At 34.6% G+C, this 19,340-nt stretch overlaps 1 protein-coding gene across 1 annotated transcript in view; it reads right to left on the reverse strand.

Annotated features, from left to right (window-relative positions):
• LOC143226194 (uncharacterized) overlaps positions 1-19,340 on the reverse strand; it is a 30,321-nt gene that overhangs the window by 9,607 nt on the left and 1,374 nt on the right. The window contains exon 2 of the mRNA XM_076456843.1: positions 15,784-15,876. Coding sequence (XP_076312958.1) covers positions 15,784-15,868 — 85 coding nt within the window. The 5' untranslated portion in view covers positions 15,869-15,876. The remainder of the gene's footprint in view (positions 1-15,783; positions 15,877-19,340) is intronic.

A 19,340-nucleotide genomic window follows, 5' to 3' on the forward strand; every position in this document is an offset into this window, starting at 1 on the left:
TTAACAGATTTAGTAACCATTCGCATGCGTTCGCCGTATCAAGCATCATTATTTACTCTAACTGCTGAAGCTAATATCACGTGAAATTAAACGGTCTTTAATTAGAAGAATTTCGTACAGATTTTGCCAATGTTTGCTTAAAAGCTGGAAATGAATAATACCCGTCCACTTCAGCTAGAAACTGATAACCTAGTTTTTCTTAATGACGAGAAACCCACTTGAAATAAAAATATATTTCAGAACGGCTGATATGGGCATTAATTCTTTACTTGATATGCAGAGAACAAGGTTCGTTAACCTAAAGATGGCCTAGGAAGGTTGACACGTTGTTCTCTGCTTATCAATAAAAGTGTTAATACCATCCGTTCTGAGATACACTGATAACCTAGTTTGCTTGGTCAAGTCAATACTTATGTATCTGTCTGTCCTTTCACCCTACTGTTTTGCTGCTCTAAATCAGCTACCTTTAATCCGAATGAAAAAACACTGTTCATTCTTACTCTTAGATGAAGCTGCAGTAAAAACTTGAGACCAGTATATCATGTGATTTTTTTTTTGTGTAAATATGCGCGAACATTTTAGTCAAATATGAGAAGTTTTTGTTTGAATAATCTTGTATATGTGGCTTATATTTAAATTGAATTTGACACCTAACAGTAGGTTGTAAAGATCTATCTATAAGTTTGAAAATAAATACATAAATGTTAAGTACGTTTTTCTGTACTATGGGTTAAAAAATACAAAAATCCAATCTATATTAGAGATCTTACATCTCGCATACTTCTTAAGGGATTCCTTTAAAATTGGAAAGGTGAAATAAGGATCTAGTATAGCACCTTTACTGAAAATATGAATAGTTTTGATTACCATAGTCCAAGATAAAGAAAAAGGAAAATTACTACCATATCAGTTCTGTTAGTAACAGTATGTACTGATCTATGAAAATGACAAATACCCAAGGCAAGATAATTATGGCGTCTTTGTGTTACACTCATGTATTTTGTGTTTATAATATAAAAAGCTATTTAGTTCCTAAATATTATCATGACATCATTTTGACACTAATTACTGAAAACCAATACACGTGGATTGAGTGGGTTTCATAATTTATACGTGTTCTCATAATGACACGCAGTGAAATGTTAACATTATTCTGAGAACTAAAGTTTCAGCATGGCTGAGAATTACCTCATAATCGAAAATAAGCTGTAAACAATAAGCAGAAATTATTAATTTACATAACGAAAACTCATGTGTATTGTGCACTTAAACAGTGTTTCAAATGATGTGACTCAAAGAACATTTGAAATTTTTGGTGCAGTTGGGCGTTGAAAATGTACCAAGAATCAAAATCAAAACATCCGTACAAGACAATGTTGCCATTTCAAAATGTTGAAAGTAAATTAATTCAAACAAGAGAGAATCCTCAATAGCCGCGGTACTTGAAATTCTTTTAAAGTATAGTATATTAATTTATGAAACCTTTTTTGTTATTTTTGTCACCTATATTTTTGTGCTAAAGCAATAGCAAGCGTGAAGCAATGTGTACTTTATTCGATTTTATTGCTTATCACGATCTCTACCAGCCTACCCTCAAATTGAAATTATTTTAAGCAGGATTTAAAGTAAATTAATCTATGGGACCTTGAGCGTGGTGAAATAAATCAGTCAGCAGGGTTTGACCTCCTGAGTCCGAAACTGTAATTAGATCTCAAATCGGTCAAAATATGAGGAAGCTATGAGCTTGAAATTTTGTACTTATGAAACTCGGAACCATTTTCTGAGCTGCTAAGCCAAGGCTAAACGTTACTAGAAACGTATACAGAAATATATTATATATGTGAAACTTGAATCACAGAAGAGCTGCAGAGTTTTCTTAACTTACTTGCGACTTCTTAATTTTGGTGCGTCATTATTTTCATTCACCTGAAGAATATAAAAGTTAAAGTGAAAAACCACAGCAAATGGAAAAACTGTCAGAAGTCTGATATGAGAGAAACTAGCTTCAACATATTCGTGCGTCCTCTTCAGCTTCACTTTTCGTCTTGTAGAAAAAATAGAGAAAATATTTTTAATTTCATGTCAAGTATCGTTGGGTAACATATTCTATGTACTCGAGGAAAAAATGAAGAAAGAAAAAAGGTGTTTTGACTTGTTTGTAATGACACAAAAAGAAATAAACATAACTTAAGAAATTGGTTGGTTTGTGATATACTTAGAGGACTGCTTCTGTGTTTCTTTTGGTTATCAAAATATCCAAGAAAGGATGTTGATCATCCTTTTCAGATTCAACTTGATAGATGAGTAAAGCTGATTAATATTGCCCAAACTACTTTCCAAATCACTTCTGTTTTTGGGCACACAAAAAATATATCATTAACATATCGAAACTTCAGAATTTTTAAAAGGTTTATATTTATAAAAAGAACTAATTCGTTTTCAAAATATTTCAGAAAGAGGTTGCACAGTATTGATGACAATTGGTTTCATATGGCCATTTCATATTTTTGTCTAAAATAGTGACAAAGACAGGTAAATACATTGTTGGTTATACAGATTTCGATAAGAAAGATAAAAGTTTCATTGGGAACAGGCAAAAATATGTCCAGTCCAAACAATTTTATTTTAAAAAATTCTATGGTGGATTCAACTGACGCGTTTGATAAATAAAGCTTCAATGCGAAAACTTAACTTCATTTAAATCAGTCTTTTTAATTTTGTTCGTAAAATCTAAACTGTTTTCGATGTTCGACGATGAGATTTTTTCGCGAACTTGGGATAAATATCCTGCCAACCATTTAGAAAAAGGGTTTGTGACAGAAATCACGTTAGAAATTATGGATCTCAGAGAACTGTCTTCTTTAGATATTTTAGGCAAACCCTTCACATATGGCAAGGAAGGATTAATAAATTTTAACTTCTTTTAAATGTTTAGGTAATTAGCAAGAACTGTATGTAAATGTCTGTTAAAGCGGGACACCTTAGGTAATCGATTGGAGTTCAATTTTTCATAAAGATGTCCTTTCATAAGAAATCCTTCTAATTTTCTTTCATAAACGATTTGGTTCGTTTTGCCTGACTTTCTAATTCCATAGTTGTTCAACTTCAATTTCTTTGTTGATGAGTTGTCACTTTTAAAGTTATTATATAATGCACTAGGTAAGCAATTCGTTAGAGGTTCACATCTTCACTTTTCTCCTTGGCTGACTTAAACAATGTCTGATATTAAGTCTATATTTAGGTTCGCATTCTTAAATGAAAAGGATAAGCTATAACTTAGGGATATTCGTTCTAATTCGGTTAAGTTATAAGATGACAAGCTTCACAATCCAATGAAAATGTTTTAAACTTTTGCGTTTTAACGTTGTTAAACCGTTGTTAAATTATTAAATTTCATGCTTGAGCTTGTTTGATACTAAAGTGTGGGCTATTTTGTGTAATTTACTCATTTGCTCCCGCCAGAAGAAAACGTGATACTCAAGCGGATGCACACCTTGTTTTTCTAATATCAGATTTCTTTCAGTTTGTTTCATTTACTGTCTTTTTTTAACTTCTCGCAAAGCTACACGAGGGCCATCTGCGCTAGCCGTCCCTAACTTAGCAATGTAAGATTGGAGGGAAGACAGCTAGTCATCACCACCCACTTCCAACTCCTCGGCTACCCTTTTATCAATGAGTAGTCGGACTAACCATAGCACAATAACGCCCCAACGACTTAAAAGGCGAGCATGTTTGATGTGATGGGGATTCGAACCAGCGACGCTCAGATTATGAACCAAGCACTCTAACCATTTGGTCATACCGGGACATTTTCAGTGTTGGTTTTTAATTAATTGTTGTTCTATTATGACAGACTCACCAGTGACACAACGATATACTTGCACACTTATAACGCAAGAAACGGAATTTCCATACCCATGGTGTGTAGAGCACACACAGCCCATTGCGTTGCTTTGTGGTTAACTTCAAACAAGCAAACGTTATGATAGTTAAATTTCTCAGATGATGTTCAAGTATGTTTCGTTGTGCTAAATACCTGATGATGGCGAATTGTTGTTTTATTTAATATTTTTGTCCCATTTATTTATTTTCTGAAAATTTAACATATTGTAGTGTGTGTAATGTCCCCAACATTTATAAGGATACCGGAACGCGCGTAAAATGGACATTCTCATTAATTAGTAGTAAGCACAGAGAACTATCAGATCATCCCCTGAGTAACGCCTGAAAATTTAATACAGAAAGTGCATCATCATTTCTGTCATTGTAGAAGGCTTTAATGACTAAAATATGTAGTAGGACATATATAAAAATATTGAAACAAATAAAAGAAACTAATCCAACTTCAATTTTCAGATCATTAATCAAATAAACCCTTATGAAAATGGATGTATCTGAGGAGCACATTAGGCATATAATACTTTATGAGTTCAAAAAAGGCAACAGTGCAGCAGAAACTATACGAAGCATTCGAGATGTTTACAGTACAGAGTCTCTCAGTGAAAGAAAATGCTGAAGGTGGTTTCAGAATTTCAGATCAGGTACTACATCTTAAATGATGCACAACGTTCAGGTCGTCCTGTTGAGTTTAATGATGACTTGCTGCTGGCTGCACTTGATAAAGATTGTGATGTAACAGTTGAAGAACTAGTACAGAAACTTAATTCAACATATTCAACAGTTCGCCATCATCTGCAACAGCTTGGACAGGTATCGAAACTTGGAAAATGGATCCCTCACGATTTGACAAAAGCCAACCTTAGAGCAAGAGTGGACATCTGCACTTCTCTGCACTCTCGTGAACGTAACTCACTTTTCTAAACAGGTTAGTCACTGGAGATGAAAAATAGATATATTATAAAAATATTAAGCGCCGCAGACAATGGCTCAGTACAGGTAAACTGGCTAAGGCACAGCCCAAAATGGAAAGTCTTGTTAAGAATTGGTGGCATATTGTTGGTATGATCAACTTTGAGTTGCTACTACTCAATGTAACCATTAAATCAGACTTCTATTATCAACATTTAGAGCGATTGAATATTGCACTGAAAGAAATGAGGCCTGCTTTGATTAATCGTAAAGGTATTGTGTTACACCAGGATAATGCACGGCCCCATAGAGCAAGGATTACATCTACAAAGATTGGAGAGCTAGATTGGGAAAATATTCCACATTCTCTTTATTCTCCAGACCTTGCCCCATCTGATTATAATCTATTTTAAAGTTTGCAGAACTATCTTGATGGAAAAGAGCTTAGAACACATGAAGGTGTCGAAACTACCCTTTCTGCATTCTTTTCCTCCAAACCCCAATAATTTTATAGAAGTGGCATTCAGAAGTTTGTGAATTGTTGACAGGAAGTAATTTATAATAATGAGCATACATTATTAATTAAATAACATTAAAAGCGTTTGAAATCCTTTCTCTTTATCTGAACTTAAAATCGGATATAACTTAAGGGATGACCTGATGTATTGTGCAAAAGCACAACACATCGGTTACACTTATCAGAAACCTGTAATTTTGTAAGATTCTTTGGATAAATAAAGAGTACATAACAAGGAAAGAATTTTGCAAAGAATGCCACAACTGCTGTGAATGTAACGTCAACTGCCTTCGAGCTGGAATAATTAAAAAACTATTCAAAACCAGAAAGAGGTGACTGACCAATAGCTGACCACAAGTTTGAAGGCGGTTGTGTAACTGAGTGTAGTAATGTATACCTACATTAATTAATATATCCAACATCTAACCACGCCCTCTACATTCCTAGACTCAGTTACACAACCACCTTCAAACATGTATTCAAAACCAGGTTTGGTTTGTTTTGAATTTTGCGCAAAGCTACACGAGGGCTATTTGCACTAGCCGTCCCTAATTTAGCGATGTAGAGCAGGGGTCACCAAACTACGGCCCTCGACGGCCGTCATTTTGTCCGGCCCGCCAGCAGCTAGCTGCTTGGAAATAAAAAGTGGCATTTCATCAAATGTCCGACTGTCATAACAAAATAAATCACACCGATGGTCGCTTTAAGCTGGAAAACACAAGACATTATGATAAAAAGAAACAAGGCTGTCACGCGCATTTTTAACCAATAGGAAAAATTCTTCTTTCGTTCTTGCTGCCCGTTTATTCATATCGAGGTACGAATCTATGAAAGCATTAGGATTTCGAAAACAAGTACAGACTTAACCCTCGTCCTATCGACTCGTCTTGTAAATTCAGCGGCCGAGGGTTACCGCTTCAGCAACCTCATTTCTCTTAGTAGTCGGGTTATGCGCTTTTCGTAACTCGTTCTTAGGTAAGTGTCGTGGCAAACGTACGTATCAATATATTTTGTTTGTGCGTGCTTGGACCAGTACAATACTTTTCTCACAGCGTTCTGTGTTTTTCATTTCCAGATTCTGTTGGTTTTTTTCACCCATCGTTATGGCTGCTTTTAAAAGAAGAAAAGTGGACTCTGAGTGTCGTGTTTTCAATGAAGAATGGGGAGAAAAGTACTTCTTTGTGGAAACAAAAACCAGAAAGCTACTTGTGTGATATACACCGAAAGAACCTGACGATGACCGAAGAAGGTCGAAACGTTGTTCGCTCTTCTATGTAAAGTGTTTTCTCATCCCAAACGAGCCGTTTTGCATATAAATACACCGAAAGTGTTGCCGTTTTGAAAGAGTACGATCTTCGGCATCACTATGAAACAAAACATCTATCAACATATTTGAAATTTTCAGGAAAGTTCCGTTATGAGAAATTTGAATCCATAAAACGTGTTTTTGAACCTCAAAAGAATCTCTTCACGAGAAAGTTTGCTGAAAATGAATCTGTCACTCGTACAAGTTACAAAATAGTGCATAGGATGGCAAAGCGAGGAAAACCTTTTACTGACGGCAACTTCATCAAAGAGTGTATGATGGAAGCAGTAAATGAGCTGTGTCCTGAAAAAGCCAATTTCTTCAGTTGTGCAGAGAGCAGAAAAACTTGGAGAGAACATCACATTACAGATACGCCAAAAAGTTAGAAACTTCCTCTGGCACTGGATGAGTCTACTGATCTCTCGAGTACATCACAACTTCTCGTGTTCATTCGTGGATTTAATTTGGACTTTCAGATCACGGAAGAGTTGGCATCAGTTTGCAGCATGCACGGAAGAACAACTAGAGAAGACATTTTCATGAAAGTGCATAAAACTTTGCAAGACTATAATCTTCAGTGGAATCAGCTTAGAGGTGTAACAGTTGATGGAGGAAAAAACATGGCTGGAGTAAAGAAGGGTCTGGTGTGGCTGATCAGGAAACAGTTGGAAGATCTTCAACTCCCGAGCGCTCTGTTCATACACTGTATCATACATCAGCAAGCACTCTGTGGAAAAGACTTAGATATTTCTTGCGTACTGAAATCAGTCATTTCTGCAGTGAAATTCATTCGGAGTCATGCACTTAATCATCGCCAGTTCAAGGCGTTTCTTGAAGAAATTGATTCGGATTTCTGTGACTTGCCTTATCACACGGCAGCGAGGTGCTTCAGCTGCGGTAAAGTCTTGTCTCGTTTTTATAAGCTGAGAAGAGAAATAGAAATATTTCTTATCGAGAAATACAGAGCCGATCCACTGGTTGTCAAAGTTGTCATTTTTTAGTTAAAATCATATCCCACATTAATGAATTGAACTTGAAATTTTAGGGAAAGAATAACCTTGTCTGTGATCTCTATAGAATCACTAAAGGATTTCGGAGAAAGATGTCATTGTTTGAAGCACATTTGGAAGGAAGAAACCTCTCATTTTCAGTGTTTCAATGAGTTTCATGCTGGAATCACAGAAGATGTCAACCTGGAGTTTCAGAAAAAGATTATTGGTGATTTAAATAAGCATTTTTAGAGAGATTTTCGGATCTCGACAGAATCAAAAGTGACATTCTCCTTTTGAAATGACTTGTTGAAAGCGAAACACAGAGAGAGGCAACTTATTGAATTTTACAGCTGCATGCCTGAAGATGATTTTCCAAAACTGAAGCAGTTGGCATCTGGTATGGCATCAGTGTTCGGAACAACTTATGTCTGTGAACAAGCATTTTTAAAAATGAAGTATGTGAAGTCGGTACATCGATCAAGGTTGACTGATGAACATTTGAAAGCAATTCTAATGATTGGATGCAGCAATTCAAAACCGAACATTGAAGATATTCTGAAAGCCAAACGCCAATTTCATAAATCTAACTAACATTTTTGCGGCTTAGTGGAATTCAGATATGTACTCACTATGTGCGATATGACAATTGTTTTTGTTGATGCCACCTTCTTTGATAACCTTTTGGTAAATAAAAATGTTGGTTGTATTTCTGTTTGTTTTTTATTATATGTGTGTATTGCATGCTACTCCCACATAACTAACGTGGCATCTTAAACTTAGTGTTAAGTCTTTTACAGAGAACTTTCGTTCCAGCTTATGAGTATTGAACATAATGATCATGCGGCCCGTGCTTCTCATTCCCCAAGTAATCTAGCCCCCTGTGAAAAAAGGTTTGGTGACCCCTGGACTAGAGGAAAGGTAGCGAAAGCAGCTACAGGAATGTGGTTTACATGGGCTTCATCGACAAAATTTTCTGTGGTAGTTGTGTTGCACAAGGATGTTTCTATTCCTTCTGCATCTTTCCCAGGTGTATGAACATATATATGTGCACAAACACACAGAAATTCACGTATTATAACGAGTATTCGATAGCGAAAAATTACGTTGAAATACATATTTACGCATGTTTTAAAAATAAAATATATATTATCCACTCATTACTTAATTGAAACGCATGCCACATTCACGCATATGTTATTAACCGTTTTGAACTTTAATACGCAATATAAGGTAGACATACTGTCAATTGAATCTTTCAATTTAAACACCATATCGTACTGGTTAAAAGTACGTAAGAGTTAACAAACAGCCATATCATTCGGAAGCGTGTAAAACCTGGCATGGCCTGGTGGCTAGAGCATTCATCTCGCTATCTGAGGGTTTCGGGTTTGAACCCACCATCGAACATATTTTGTTTTTTTTCCCCATCGGGACATTACAATGTTTCGGTCAATCTCACTATTCGTTTAGTAGCCTAAATGTTAACGGTGTTGACTAGTTACTTTCTCTCTAGTCTATCACTTCACAATTAGAGACAGCAAGAACAAATAGCCTTCGAGTAACTTTGTGCAAAATTATATTCGCCAATAAGTAAACTGAAGCGTATTTAGCTGTCACATTCTAAATGTAAACATTAAGGAGTTGTCCTAGCCAGAAACGTTATTTTATAGTTCGGGTATTTGTGTGTTTTTGTCCTAGCAAAGCCACAGTATTTCACGTCAGTACGTTTGAATACGGTATGTATATGCAAAGTATACTAGTAAATACGGTAGTTCATGGAATTAATATTTATTTGTGATCTGAAAAAAGATCTGTTCGCAATTCCCCTTTCTGAACCCACCCTGAGGACGCTCTTGCTTTACTTGGAAAAATTACACCAAAGAAGCTAAAATTTCAGGGTAAGTATTTAATCTTTTCAACAGATCACAAAAAAATATGAAAAACACAGAAGTTAAAGTTTCTTTTAAATGTAAGATTTTTGTAAGCGATTGAATTAAGTAATTTAGTCCTTACCAAGGAAATATTCAAATTTATACCACTGAATGGATTGAGATTGTGAACATTCGAGGGACTTTAAGACTAAATGTCAAAGAAAAAATGGAAATGTGGCGATGGTATAATTTTGTTTCTTAAATGTTTGTTTCATTTTACTACAAGAATAAGCGATATTGTCAAAACATAAGATACTGTAAAGAAAGATCAGTACCACAACATCCAGGTTCATCACACAGTAATGATATTTACCTTTTTGTTTTTGAATTTCACGCAAAGCCATTCGAGGGCTAGCCGTTTTCAATTAGAGTAAGACTAGAGGGAAGGCAGCAACGTCATCACTACCCACCGCCAACTCTTGGGCTACTCCTTTACCAACGAATAGTAGGATTGACCGTCACATTATAACGCCCCCACGGCTGAGAGGGCGAGCATGTTTGGTACGACCGGGAGTCGAACGCCTTAACACGCTTGGCCATGTCGGGCCAATTATTTAAGGAACGTGGAGTTCAGTTTAGGCAATTGAATTACGCCCAAGCTGAGAGGCTCCCGAAACATTTTTATTATATTGTTAGTTATTTGACTTAATTTGACTTTAATTAAATTGACTTAATTAATTTGACTTTAATTAATAAAATATCCCTAATTCTACATTTTAATTACTTTTATAATAATAAATAAAGATTAAATGTCAAAAACAAGAAATGTAGTTTTTAGTAGAATCTTTTTTCTTGTTGTCTGTTATTGATGGTACTCAGTTGTAGATTGACAAACGTTTGAATGTAAGTCACTAAAACGTCGTAACATGCGCTGAAAGGGAAGCCTGTAGTGGGTTGGTTTGTTTTGAATTTCGTGCAAAGCTACTCGAGAGCTATCTGCACTAGTCATCCCTAATTTTGCAGTGTAAGACTAGTAGGAAGGCAGCTAGTCACCACCACCACCCACCGCCAATTCTTGGGCTACTCTTTTACCAACGATTGACCGACACATTATAACGCCGCCACAGCTGAAAGGGTGAGCATGTTTGGTGTAACGGGGATTCGTAATCCGAGGGTCGCGGATTACGAATCGAGTGCCTTTATCAACTGGATAGTGATAGGGTGAGATAGAGTTTTCTTCCCTACAAATACTTCTTGAATTAGTCGGAAGCGTATGCAGCAGTAGAATCTGGTATACCTCATTTTAACGTTATCTTGAAATTATGGTGGAAAATTAAATTCTGTTTCATGCTGTTCTGACGTATAGAGAATCTCAAGTAAAGATATAAACTTTATTTTAAATTACTTTACATGGTATTGTATGTTCATCTTCTCTTAGTTTAAAGAAACCTTTCTGTGTGATCGTGTGTAGGTCTTTTCCATAGCAGCCAGTTCAAGCCACAACAGAGGTAATACGTGCCATATCCTTGACGTCTTAATTAGCGTGAAGTTTTTGTTTTTGTTTTATACCCTTATATTTCAGTATTTAAATATGTTTCCCTTTTGATTTATTTTATGATCAACATTTTTGAGATCTGGGTTCTTCAGATGCTTTAAAAACAATCTATCGATTATCGTAGGACCTGAATATCACACACCACTGCTTTCAAATGTGCTACAAATATATCTTATTTCACAAACAGTGCGTGTAGGATCATCATCCTGATATCCAAAGATGTGAGTAAGTAAATATCGGGCCCGGCATAGCCACACGTGTTAAGGCGTTCTACTCGTAATCCGAGGGTCTCAGGTAAGACTAGCTGCCTCCCCTCTAGTCTTACACTACTAAATTAGGGACTTATAGCGCAGATAGCCCCTGAGCAACTTTGTGCGAAATTCAAAAAACAAAACAAACAAACCCTAAATAATTTCAACTTATAACGGCACTGACAGTAGTTATACGAGGTTCAAATGGCAATAAAACATTTATTGTTAACTACAAGGTGCATGCTGTTGCAAGTTTAAAACTACTTAAAATAAACGAATATAGCTACAACCTGAAGCTATTTTAGAAAGAAAAAAGTATAATTTAGATTTATTTCGATTTTTCTTTTTGGTGATTAAGAGGTCATTCAAACTTACCAACCTCGTAACACTTAAGGTAGATAAAATAACAAATAAAATATTAAGTTTTATTGAAAACAAACATTTGATATGTATTTAGGAGGTTTTAAATATTATGCAGATGAAATTCGAAATTTTTCAGATGAAAAACATTTTTCAAATCTTAATAGGAAAACTATTTTGCACATCGACTATTCAAAACAAATGCTCCATATAATCATGAACACTTTTGTTTAGTTTATTTAGAATACTTTACAAAAATATGATTTTTTATATGCAGAAGACTTGTAATGTTAACTGAAAGTCTACCTATTTTTGTGAAAATATACGTACAATATTAGAGAATAGTAATATCAAATCTATAAAGATTTTACACGCGTGTAAAGAGGTCATGTGGTCGGTCAAATCGATAGAACCTGTGTTAAGAGTTCGTATCAATTTGTGCAAGTACCTTTATCCCACTTAAGAGTGGGTTGACCCTCCCAACTGAGTTCAGATACAGGGTCAAAATGTTATCAGATTTTAGTCGTCGGTGTTTGGACCTTTAGTTGAGTAAAATGATTTGCATGTTTACAGCTTTTTCATATTAGTTTAATAATTATGCTATACTGCATATAGAACAACTGCAAGAAAAGTCAGAAACATTTACCTGCATAAATCTGAATAAACATTTCAGTTGTAATTAAAGGTGATACATACAAGTTACAATATTAACAACCTGAAGTCTCTATGCTGTCTCTATTAAACACATCTGGCACTAGTGGAAACTTAGTTTTAGTAAAGAGAAGTCAATTAATCTGCACTTACTCTAGAAGATTATGCAGCAATCAAAGAAATACTGTTCAATAATTTCAAAAAATTGATAGCATCAATGTCTGATCGATGCATTCATACAAATGAGGATAGAGAAAGACCTATATAATGATTATTCAATGTATTATGATCCACAATGAGCATCTAATGTCTGGTATTATGATACTGGATACAAATATAGCAGATAAATCGAAACAGAATGTTTTCCATTTAACCTGTTATGAAACTTAAGTGTTGAAACTTTGGAATTACAATCTGTACTTGTAGTTCAATGAATTAACCAATGGTAAAAATAAGAAATGTTATTTGAATAGCTAGTTTAAGGGCTAAATTATCCGTTTAATTACTCACAAAAATGGCATTTAAATTAACTTATATATATATATTTTACGGTTAACTTTTTGAACGGTAATATATTTATCTAAATGGCTTAGAACCAAGATCTCGAAATTTCTCTAAAGATCCAGGAAAGGCGAACACCTAACTGGTAGACTAGATATAACTAAATTACAAAGCACCTTTATTAATCAACAATTGATGTTAATATAAAGAAATATATTTAAATATTCAAAACATTCAATTTACCACTCGAGACGAATCCGAGACTTTGTAGGTAAGTGCAGATTAACTTGTCGAGTAAAGCGCTTTTAGCAACTTTATTTGTCACACCATGATGAAATCATAAACGCGCATGTGCCTTACGACCTATCCTACAAATGTCCCTGAAACGTTGTTACATAACTTTGAATAGATTTTTTTGTTTATCATAAATATATTACGAAAAGTGCATTTTTAATTTGGAAAATTAATTATGTTCTGCTTTAACCAGTGCAATGCTTTAAGTACTAATAAAAAGAATGGTAAAATTTTATGAATTTAAGTTTAGTTACACTAAAAATTTTCCAACTGTGATGATTTTCAACTATTAGGTAAAAGTTTAAATCTCTGGATTCATTTGTTAACTAACTTACGAGTTGTGCTGATCATAAGCATATTTTAGTTATGGAAAGGTAGATAGAGAGGTAGTAATTCCAACTAAAGCGTGCGTCATAGTCTTGAGGACTGACGTCGCCATTATTTATTGATGCCTCATAGTTTAGATTGTTTGGTGTCTAAACAGAAAATGTAACCAGTTTTTGTACTCCAAAAAACTTTATAAAGGTTCAGGATTTTCAAGTAATAGTCAAGTAAGATATTTAAAGACTAAGAGTGTATGTAAGTTTTAGATGACTCTGAGCCGCGTGGGAAAAGGAAAGGAGTCTCTACCATGTGACTGCACTTATATTCTTAATATTTTTATTTGACATATTTTGGTTCAATGTATAAGGTAAAAGATGGAGGCTAAAAATATCACACCACTTAAGAAAAATCACAGTTAAGAATTAACCTCAGATATATGTTAGGGTAACACACTTTTGTTTGATTTACGTGGCAAATGATTAAATATATGGTGAGCTTAAAAATTTGAAAATGTATCTCAGGACGGCTGGTATGGATATTAACACTTTTACTAATAAAGCAGAGAACAATGTTTCGACCTTCTTAGGTCATTTTCAGGTTAACCTGAGATACACTGATATTAGCTCTAAATATTAAGAATATACACTGCACAGATGTTACCCATGCTCTTTCCTTTGGTTCCAGACCCGGCATGGCCAAGCGCGTCAAGGCATACGACTCGTAATCTGAGGGTCGCGGGTTCGCATCCGCGTCGCGCCAAACATGCTCGCCCTCCCAGCCGTGGGGGCGTTATAATGTGACGGTCAATCCCACTATTCGCTGGTAAAAGAATAGCCTAAGAGTTGGCGGTGGGTAGTGATGACTAGCTGCCTTCCCTCTAGTCTTACACTGATAAATTAGGGACGGCTAGCACAGATAGCCCTCGAGTAGCTTTGTGCGAAATTCCAAAACAAACAAACAATCCTTTGGTTCCAGCTATGACTTAACTGAATATAGATATTTACCACACTAGGACTATTAATGTCAAATAGTATTGCGATATACAGGCACTCTCTCTAACTGGTGTCAGTGGTATCCAATACGAATATACTGAAAACATATTACCCTCTAAGGCCAGTATTATTACATATTAATATACTGTACGTTCACTGATAAAAATACTGGGAACTTGAAATATGTTGTACAAACTCTTCCCATAATGTGGTTAATATAATGATTTAAAATATGTGTTAAACACGCTCTACTATTAGGCCAATACTGATAATCTGAAATATGCATTATAATCCCTGCACTGGGTCAAATACTTGATAAACATACACTTCCTAGGTGTAGTTCAGGGATTTACAACTTTTTTATTTTTGTAGTATTAATGTTGATTCTGAAAAATTCATAATTCTGAATGCACGTATATTTCATACAATAAGATAGTTAACGAAACTTGTTAGGTTTATTTACTTTTATGTTGAGTTTTTTTGTTATTGTTACACTTTGGTTGTCCTGTTACCACCCATGTAAAACATTACTAAATGCGGCCTTGTTTGTTTTGAATTTCGAGTACATTTACTCAAGGGCTACCTGCTCTAGTTGCCCATAATTTTGAAGTGATAAACTACACGGTAAACAAATAATAAGCACCATACATCGCCAATTCTCAGTCTATTCTTTACAAACGAATAGTGAGGTTAATCGTCATATTATAATGCCCTTGAGCATGCTTTGTGACGCGATTCGAACCAACGAACCTCAGATTGCGAGTTGAGGGCCTTCATCTTATGTAAGTATCAAGTCAATAATGTACTTCAGTGGGTTTTCAGGTAATATCAAGAGGTTAATATCTGAGTATGAGTCCTCAGAATGATTGGTCACGTGGTAATGCCTTCCCAACAGAATAAATACAAGGTTTTCTTCAAGCCTAAGACAATGAACACAAAACAAATCCAGGCATTGAAACCATGATGAGTCAATATAAGGTACAGTACAAAACCTTGTATACTCCAATCTGACTAAATCTTTAATACGGCGATCTGATACATACTTATTTTTATGTTATTAATTTTTGTTCAGTTCCATTATTTAACTTAGTACATATGTATCAGTTAGTTAGTAATATTAATATTATTCCATGATTCCTTATCTTAAACAAATCTACCTTTAACGAACTTAATTCTTATAGCTGTGAAGTAATATTAGTTAACCTTGAATGGTTAACTATAGAAATATTTTCAAAGATATTAAGTTATAGATCTAAATATATACAATGGAAACTAATATACATTTCTTTATTAGAAGGGTAATAGTTTTTTTCACTTAGTAACCGTATTTTCGTAAGATAGAATAAATCAAAATACTTACACTTTTGTTCTCTAACAGCATTCGGTTTAGCATTTATGCGTAACAGTACCCAAAACCAAAGGTAAAAATGCAATACGTTTGTCATTGTTAAACCTGCAATGATAAATATAACATTCCATTATCATAAAAATGATATTAAAATAATTTAATAAAGAGGGGTGAAAGCTACATCATGACACTACTATTACAACTGTTCATTAAACAAAAGCAAAAACTATTTCATTAAACTAATATTAAATCTGTTTATTAAAGACATATGCCAATATTTCAACTCTTTATTAAACACATCCCCGTCACACCAAACATGCTCGTCCTATCAGCCGTGAGGGAGTTATAAAGTCACGGTCAATCCCACCATTCGTTGGTAAAAGAGTAACTCAAGAGTTGGCGGTGGGTGATGATGATTAGTTGCCTTCCCTCTAGTCTTACACTGCTAAATTAGGGACGATTAGCGCAGATATCCTTCGTGTTGCTTTGGGCGAAATAAAAAAACAAAAAACAAACCTTTATTAAACAAGTGCTAAAGCTATATTATGACAGCAATATTGCAAGTGTTTATTACGCAAGAGCTAAAGCTGTTTCTCGATACAGATATTACAGTTGTTTATTAAACAGAGGTTTCACGATACTGCATGAAGAGAACAAACTGTATCAGTACTCATTGTCAGAAATCATTTTGTAAGGTTGTTTTTACAAACAATTTCTATCAGTTCTTGCATTACAGAAAATGTGGACTGAAATAACGAAGTTCTTACTTTCATCCACAAACATTAACATACAAAAAGTACTTCAGGGCAATGTTTTGTGTCACACTAAGGCTAGATCTGAACTTTTGTTTTTAACAGACATTGGTATAGAGTCATAATATGTTTATTAAAAGGATTGTGAAAACGACGTGTATATCTAATGTCACTTTTCAGAAATAAACGTATAAATAACGCACCGGAACGTTGAATGTATCATACCAAAAAGAACAAACTTAATGAATTTTGCTCCAATGTTAAGAAATGGTAACAATATAAATATTTTAAATGCTGTAAATATTATAACTTTAACTTGGATATTCTTTGACATAAGGTAGGTCTGATTTACATACGAAGTATAAAAAATGAGTTGTATGAGGACTATGTGCGCTAAAGTTTTGTACTAAATGTCTTATCACGTTAGTTTCAACCTGATATATTCATGTATACAACATTGTTACTTAAGACGTCTGGTAATACAAAATATTTATCATCCACAAATTGTCACACTTTTCTTCCCTAATGTCATAAAATATTAAAATATGACAAATATAATTATATAAGATATTAATATTTTGTATTTAAAATTTAAGTGTTTAATCACTTATAAACTCTTGCTAAATCTATATGCATGAATGGTTCAGATTATTACCTTTGTTACAAATAAATTATTTAAAGCCTGATATGACATCAAACCGCTACTTATTTTTTGTACGATCATACACTATATCATATTCTATGTGTATATATACACGGAATTATATTTCATCATGAAAAAATCAAGTGTTTGATTACTTATACACCACAGAGCAAAGAATTACAAGTGCTTTATGAGTTATGCACTACAGCACGAAGAAACACGAGTGTTTGATGAACGATGCATTGCAGTACAAAGAAACAGGATTTTTTTTATGCGTCATATATAACTACAATAAGAAATTCAGTTGTCTGGTGAGTTGTATACTAAAAGAAGAAGAAACTCAATCGCATGATGAACTATACACTATATACAATTGTATAACTCATCAATCACTTTAATCTATACACATGTTATGTTAATCGTCATTAGAAGAGTAAAGTTGAATTTCATTGGAAAACAGAGTAGTCTACCTTTTACGGTAAGTTTTTTTTTACAAGAGTTACAACAAGTCACGTTGGACAACAGAGCCGTCTACCTTTTTCGATAAGTTTTTTACAAGAGTTACAACAAGTCACGTTGGACAACAGAGTAGTCTACCTTCATCGGTAAGTTTTTTTACAAGAGTTACAACAAGTCACGTTGGACAACAGAGTAGTCTACCTTTTACGGTAAGTTTTCTTACAAGAGTTACAACAAGTCACGTTGGACAACAGAGTAGTCTACCTTCATCGGTAAGTTTTTTTACAAGAGTTACAACAAGTCACGTTGAACAACAGAGTAGTCTATCTTTTACGGTAAGTTTTTTTTACGGTAAGTCTACCTTTTACGGTTTTTTTACAAGAGTTACAACAAGTCACGTTGGACAACAGAGTAGTCTACCTTTTACGGTAAGTTTTTCTACAAGAGTTACAACAAGTCACGTTGGACAACAGAGTAGTCTACCTTTTTCTGTAAGTTTTTTTACAAGAGTTACAAGTCACGTTGGACAACAGAGTAGTCTACCTTTTTCGGTAAGTTTTTTTCGGTAAGTTGGACAACAGAGTTTTTTTACAGGAGTTACAACAAGTCACGTTGGACAACAGAGTAGTCTACCTTTTACGGTAAGTTTTTTACAAGAGTTACAACAAGTCACGTTGGACAACAGAGTAGTCTATCTTTTTCGGTAAGTTTTTTTACAAGAGTTACAACAAGTCACGTTGGACAACAGAGCCGTCTACCTTTTTCGGTAAGTTTTTTACAAGAGTTACAACAAGTCACGTTGGACAACAGAGTAGTCTACCTTTTTCGGTAAGTTTTTTACAAAAGTTACAACAAGTCACGTTGGACAACAGAGTAGTCTACCTTTTTCGGTAAGTTTTTTTACAAGAGTTACAACAAGTCACGTTGGACAACAGAGTAGTCTACCTTTTTCGGTAAGTTTTTTTACAAGAGTTACAACAAGTCACGTTGGACAACAGAGTAGTCTACCTTTCACGGTAAGTTCTTTTACAAGACTTACAACAAGTCACGTTGGACAACAGAGTAGTCTACCTTTCACGGTAAGTTTTTTTACAAGAGTTACAACAAGTCACGTTGGACAACAGAGTAGTCTACTTTTACGGTAAGTTTTTTTACAAGACTTACAACAAGTCACGTTGGACAACAGAGTAGTCTACCTTTCACGGTAAGTTTTTTTACAAGAGTTACAACAAGTCACGTTGGACAACAGAGTAGTCTACCTTTTACGGTAAGTTTTTTTACAAGAGTTACAACATGTCAGGTTGGACAACAGAGTAGTCTACCTTTTACGGTAAGTTTTTTACAAGAGTTACAACAAGTCACGTTGGACAACAGAGTAGTCTACCTTTTTCGGTAAGTTTTTTACAAGAGTTACAACAAGTCACGTTGGACAACAGAGTAGTCTACCTTTTTCGGTAAGTGTTTTACAAGAGTTACAACAAGTCACGTTGGACAACAGAGTAGTCTACCTTTTTCGGTAAGTTTTTTACAAGAGTTACAACAAGTCACGTTGGACAACAGAGTAGTCTACCTTTTCGGTAAGTTTTTTTACAAGAGTTACAACAAGTCACGTTGGACAACAGAGTAGTCTACCTTTTCGGTAAGTTTTTTACAAGAGTTACAACAAGTCACGTTGGACAACAGAGTAGTCTACCTTTCACGGTAAGTTCTTTTAC

This window comes from Tachypleus tridentatus, chromosome 1 (assembly GCF_004210375.1).
Source record: "Tachypleus tridentatus isolate NWPU-2018 chromosome 1, ASM421037v1, whole genome shotgun sequence".
NCBI classification, from domain to species: domain Eukaryota; kingdom Metazoa; phylum Arthropoda; class Merostomata; order Xiphosura; family Limulidae; genus Tachypleus; species Tachypleus tridentatus.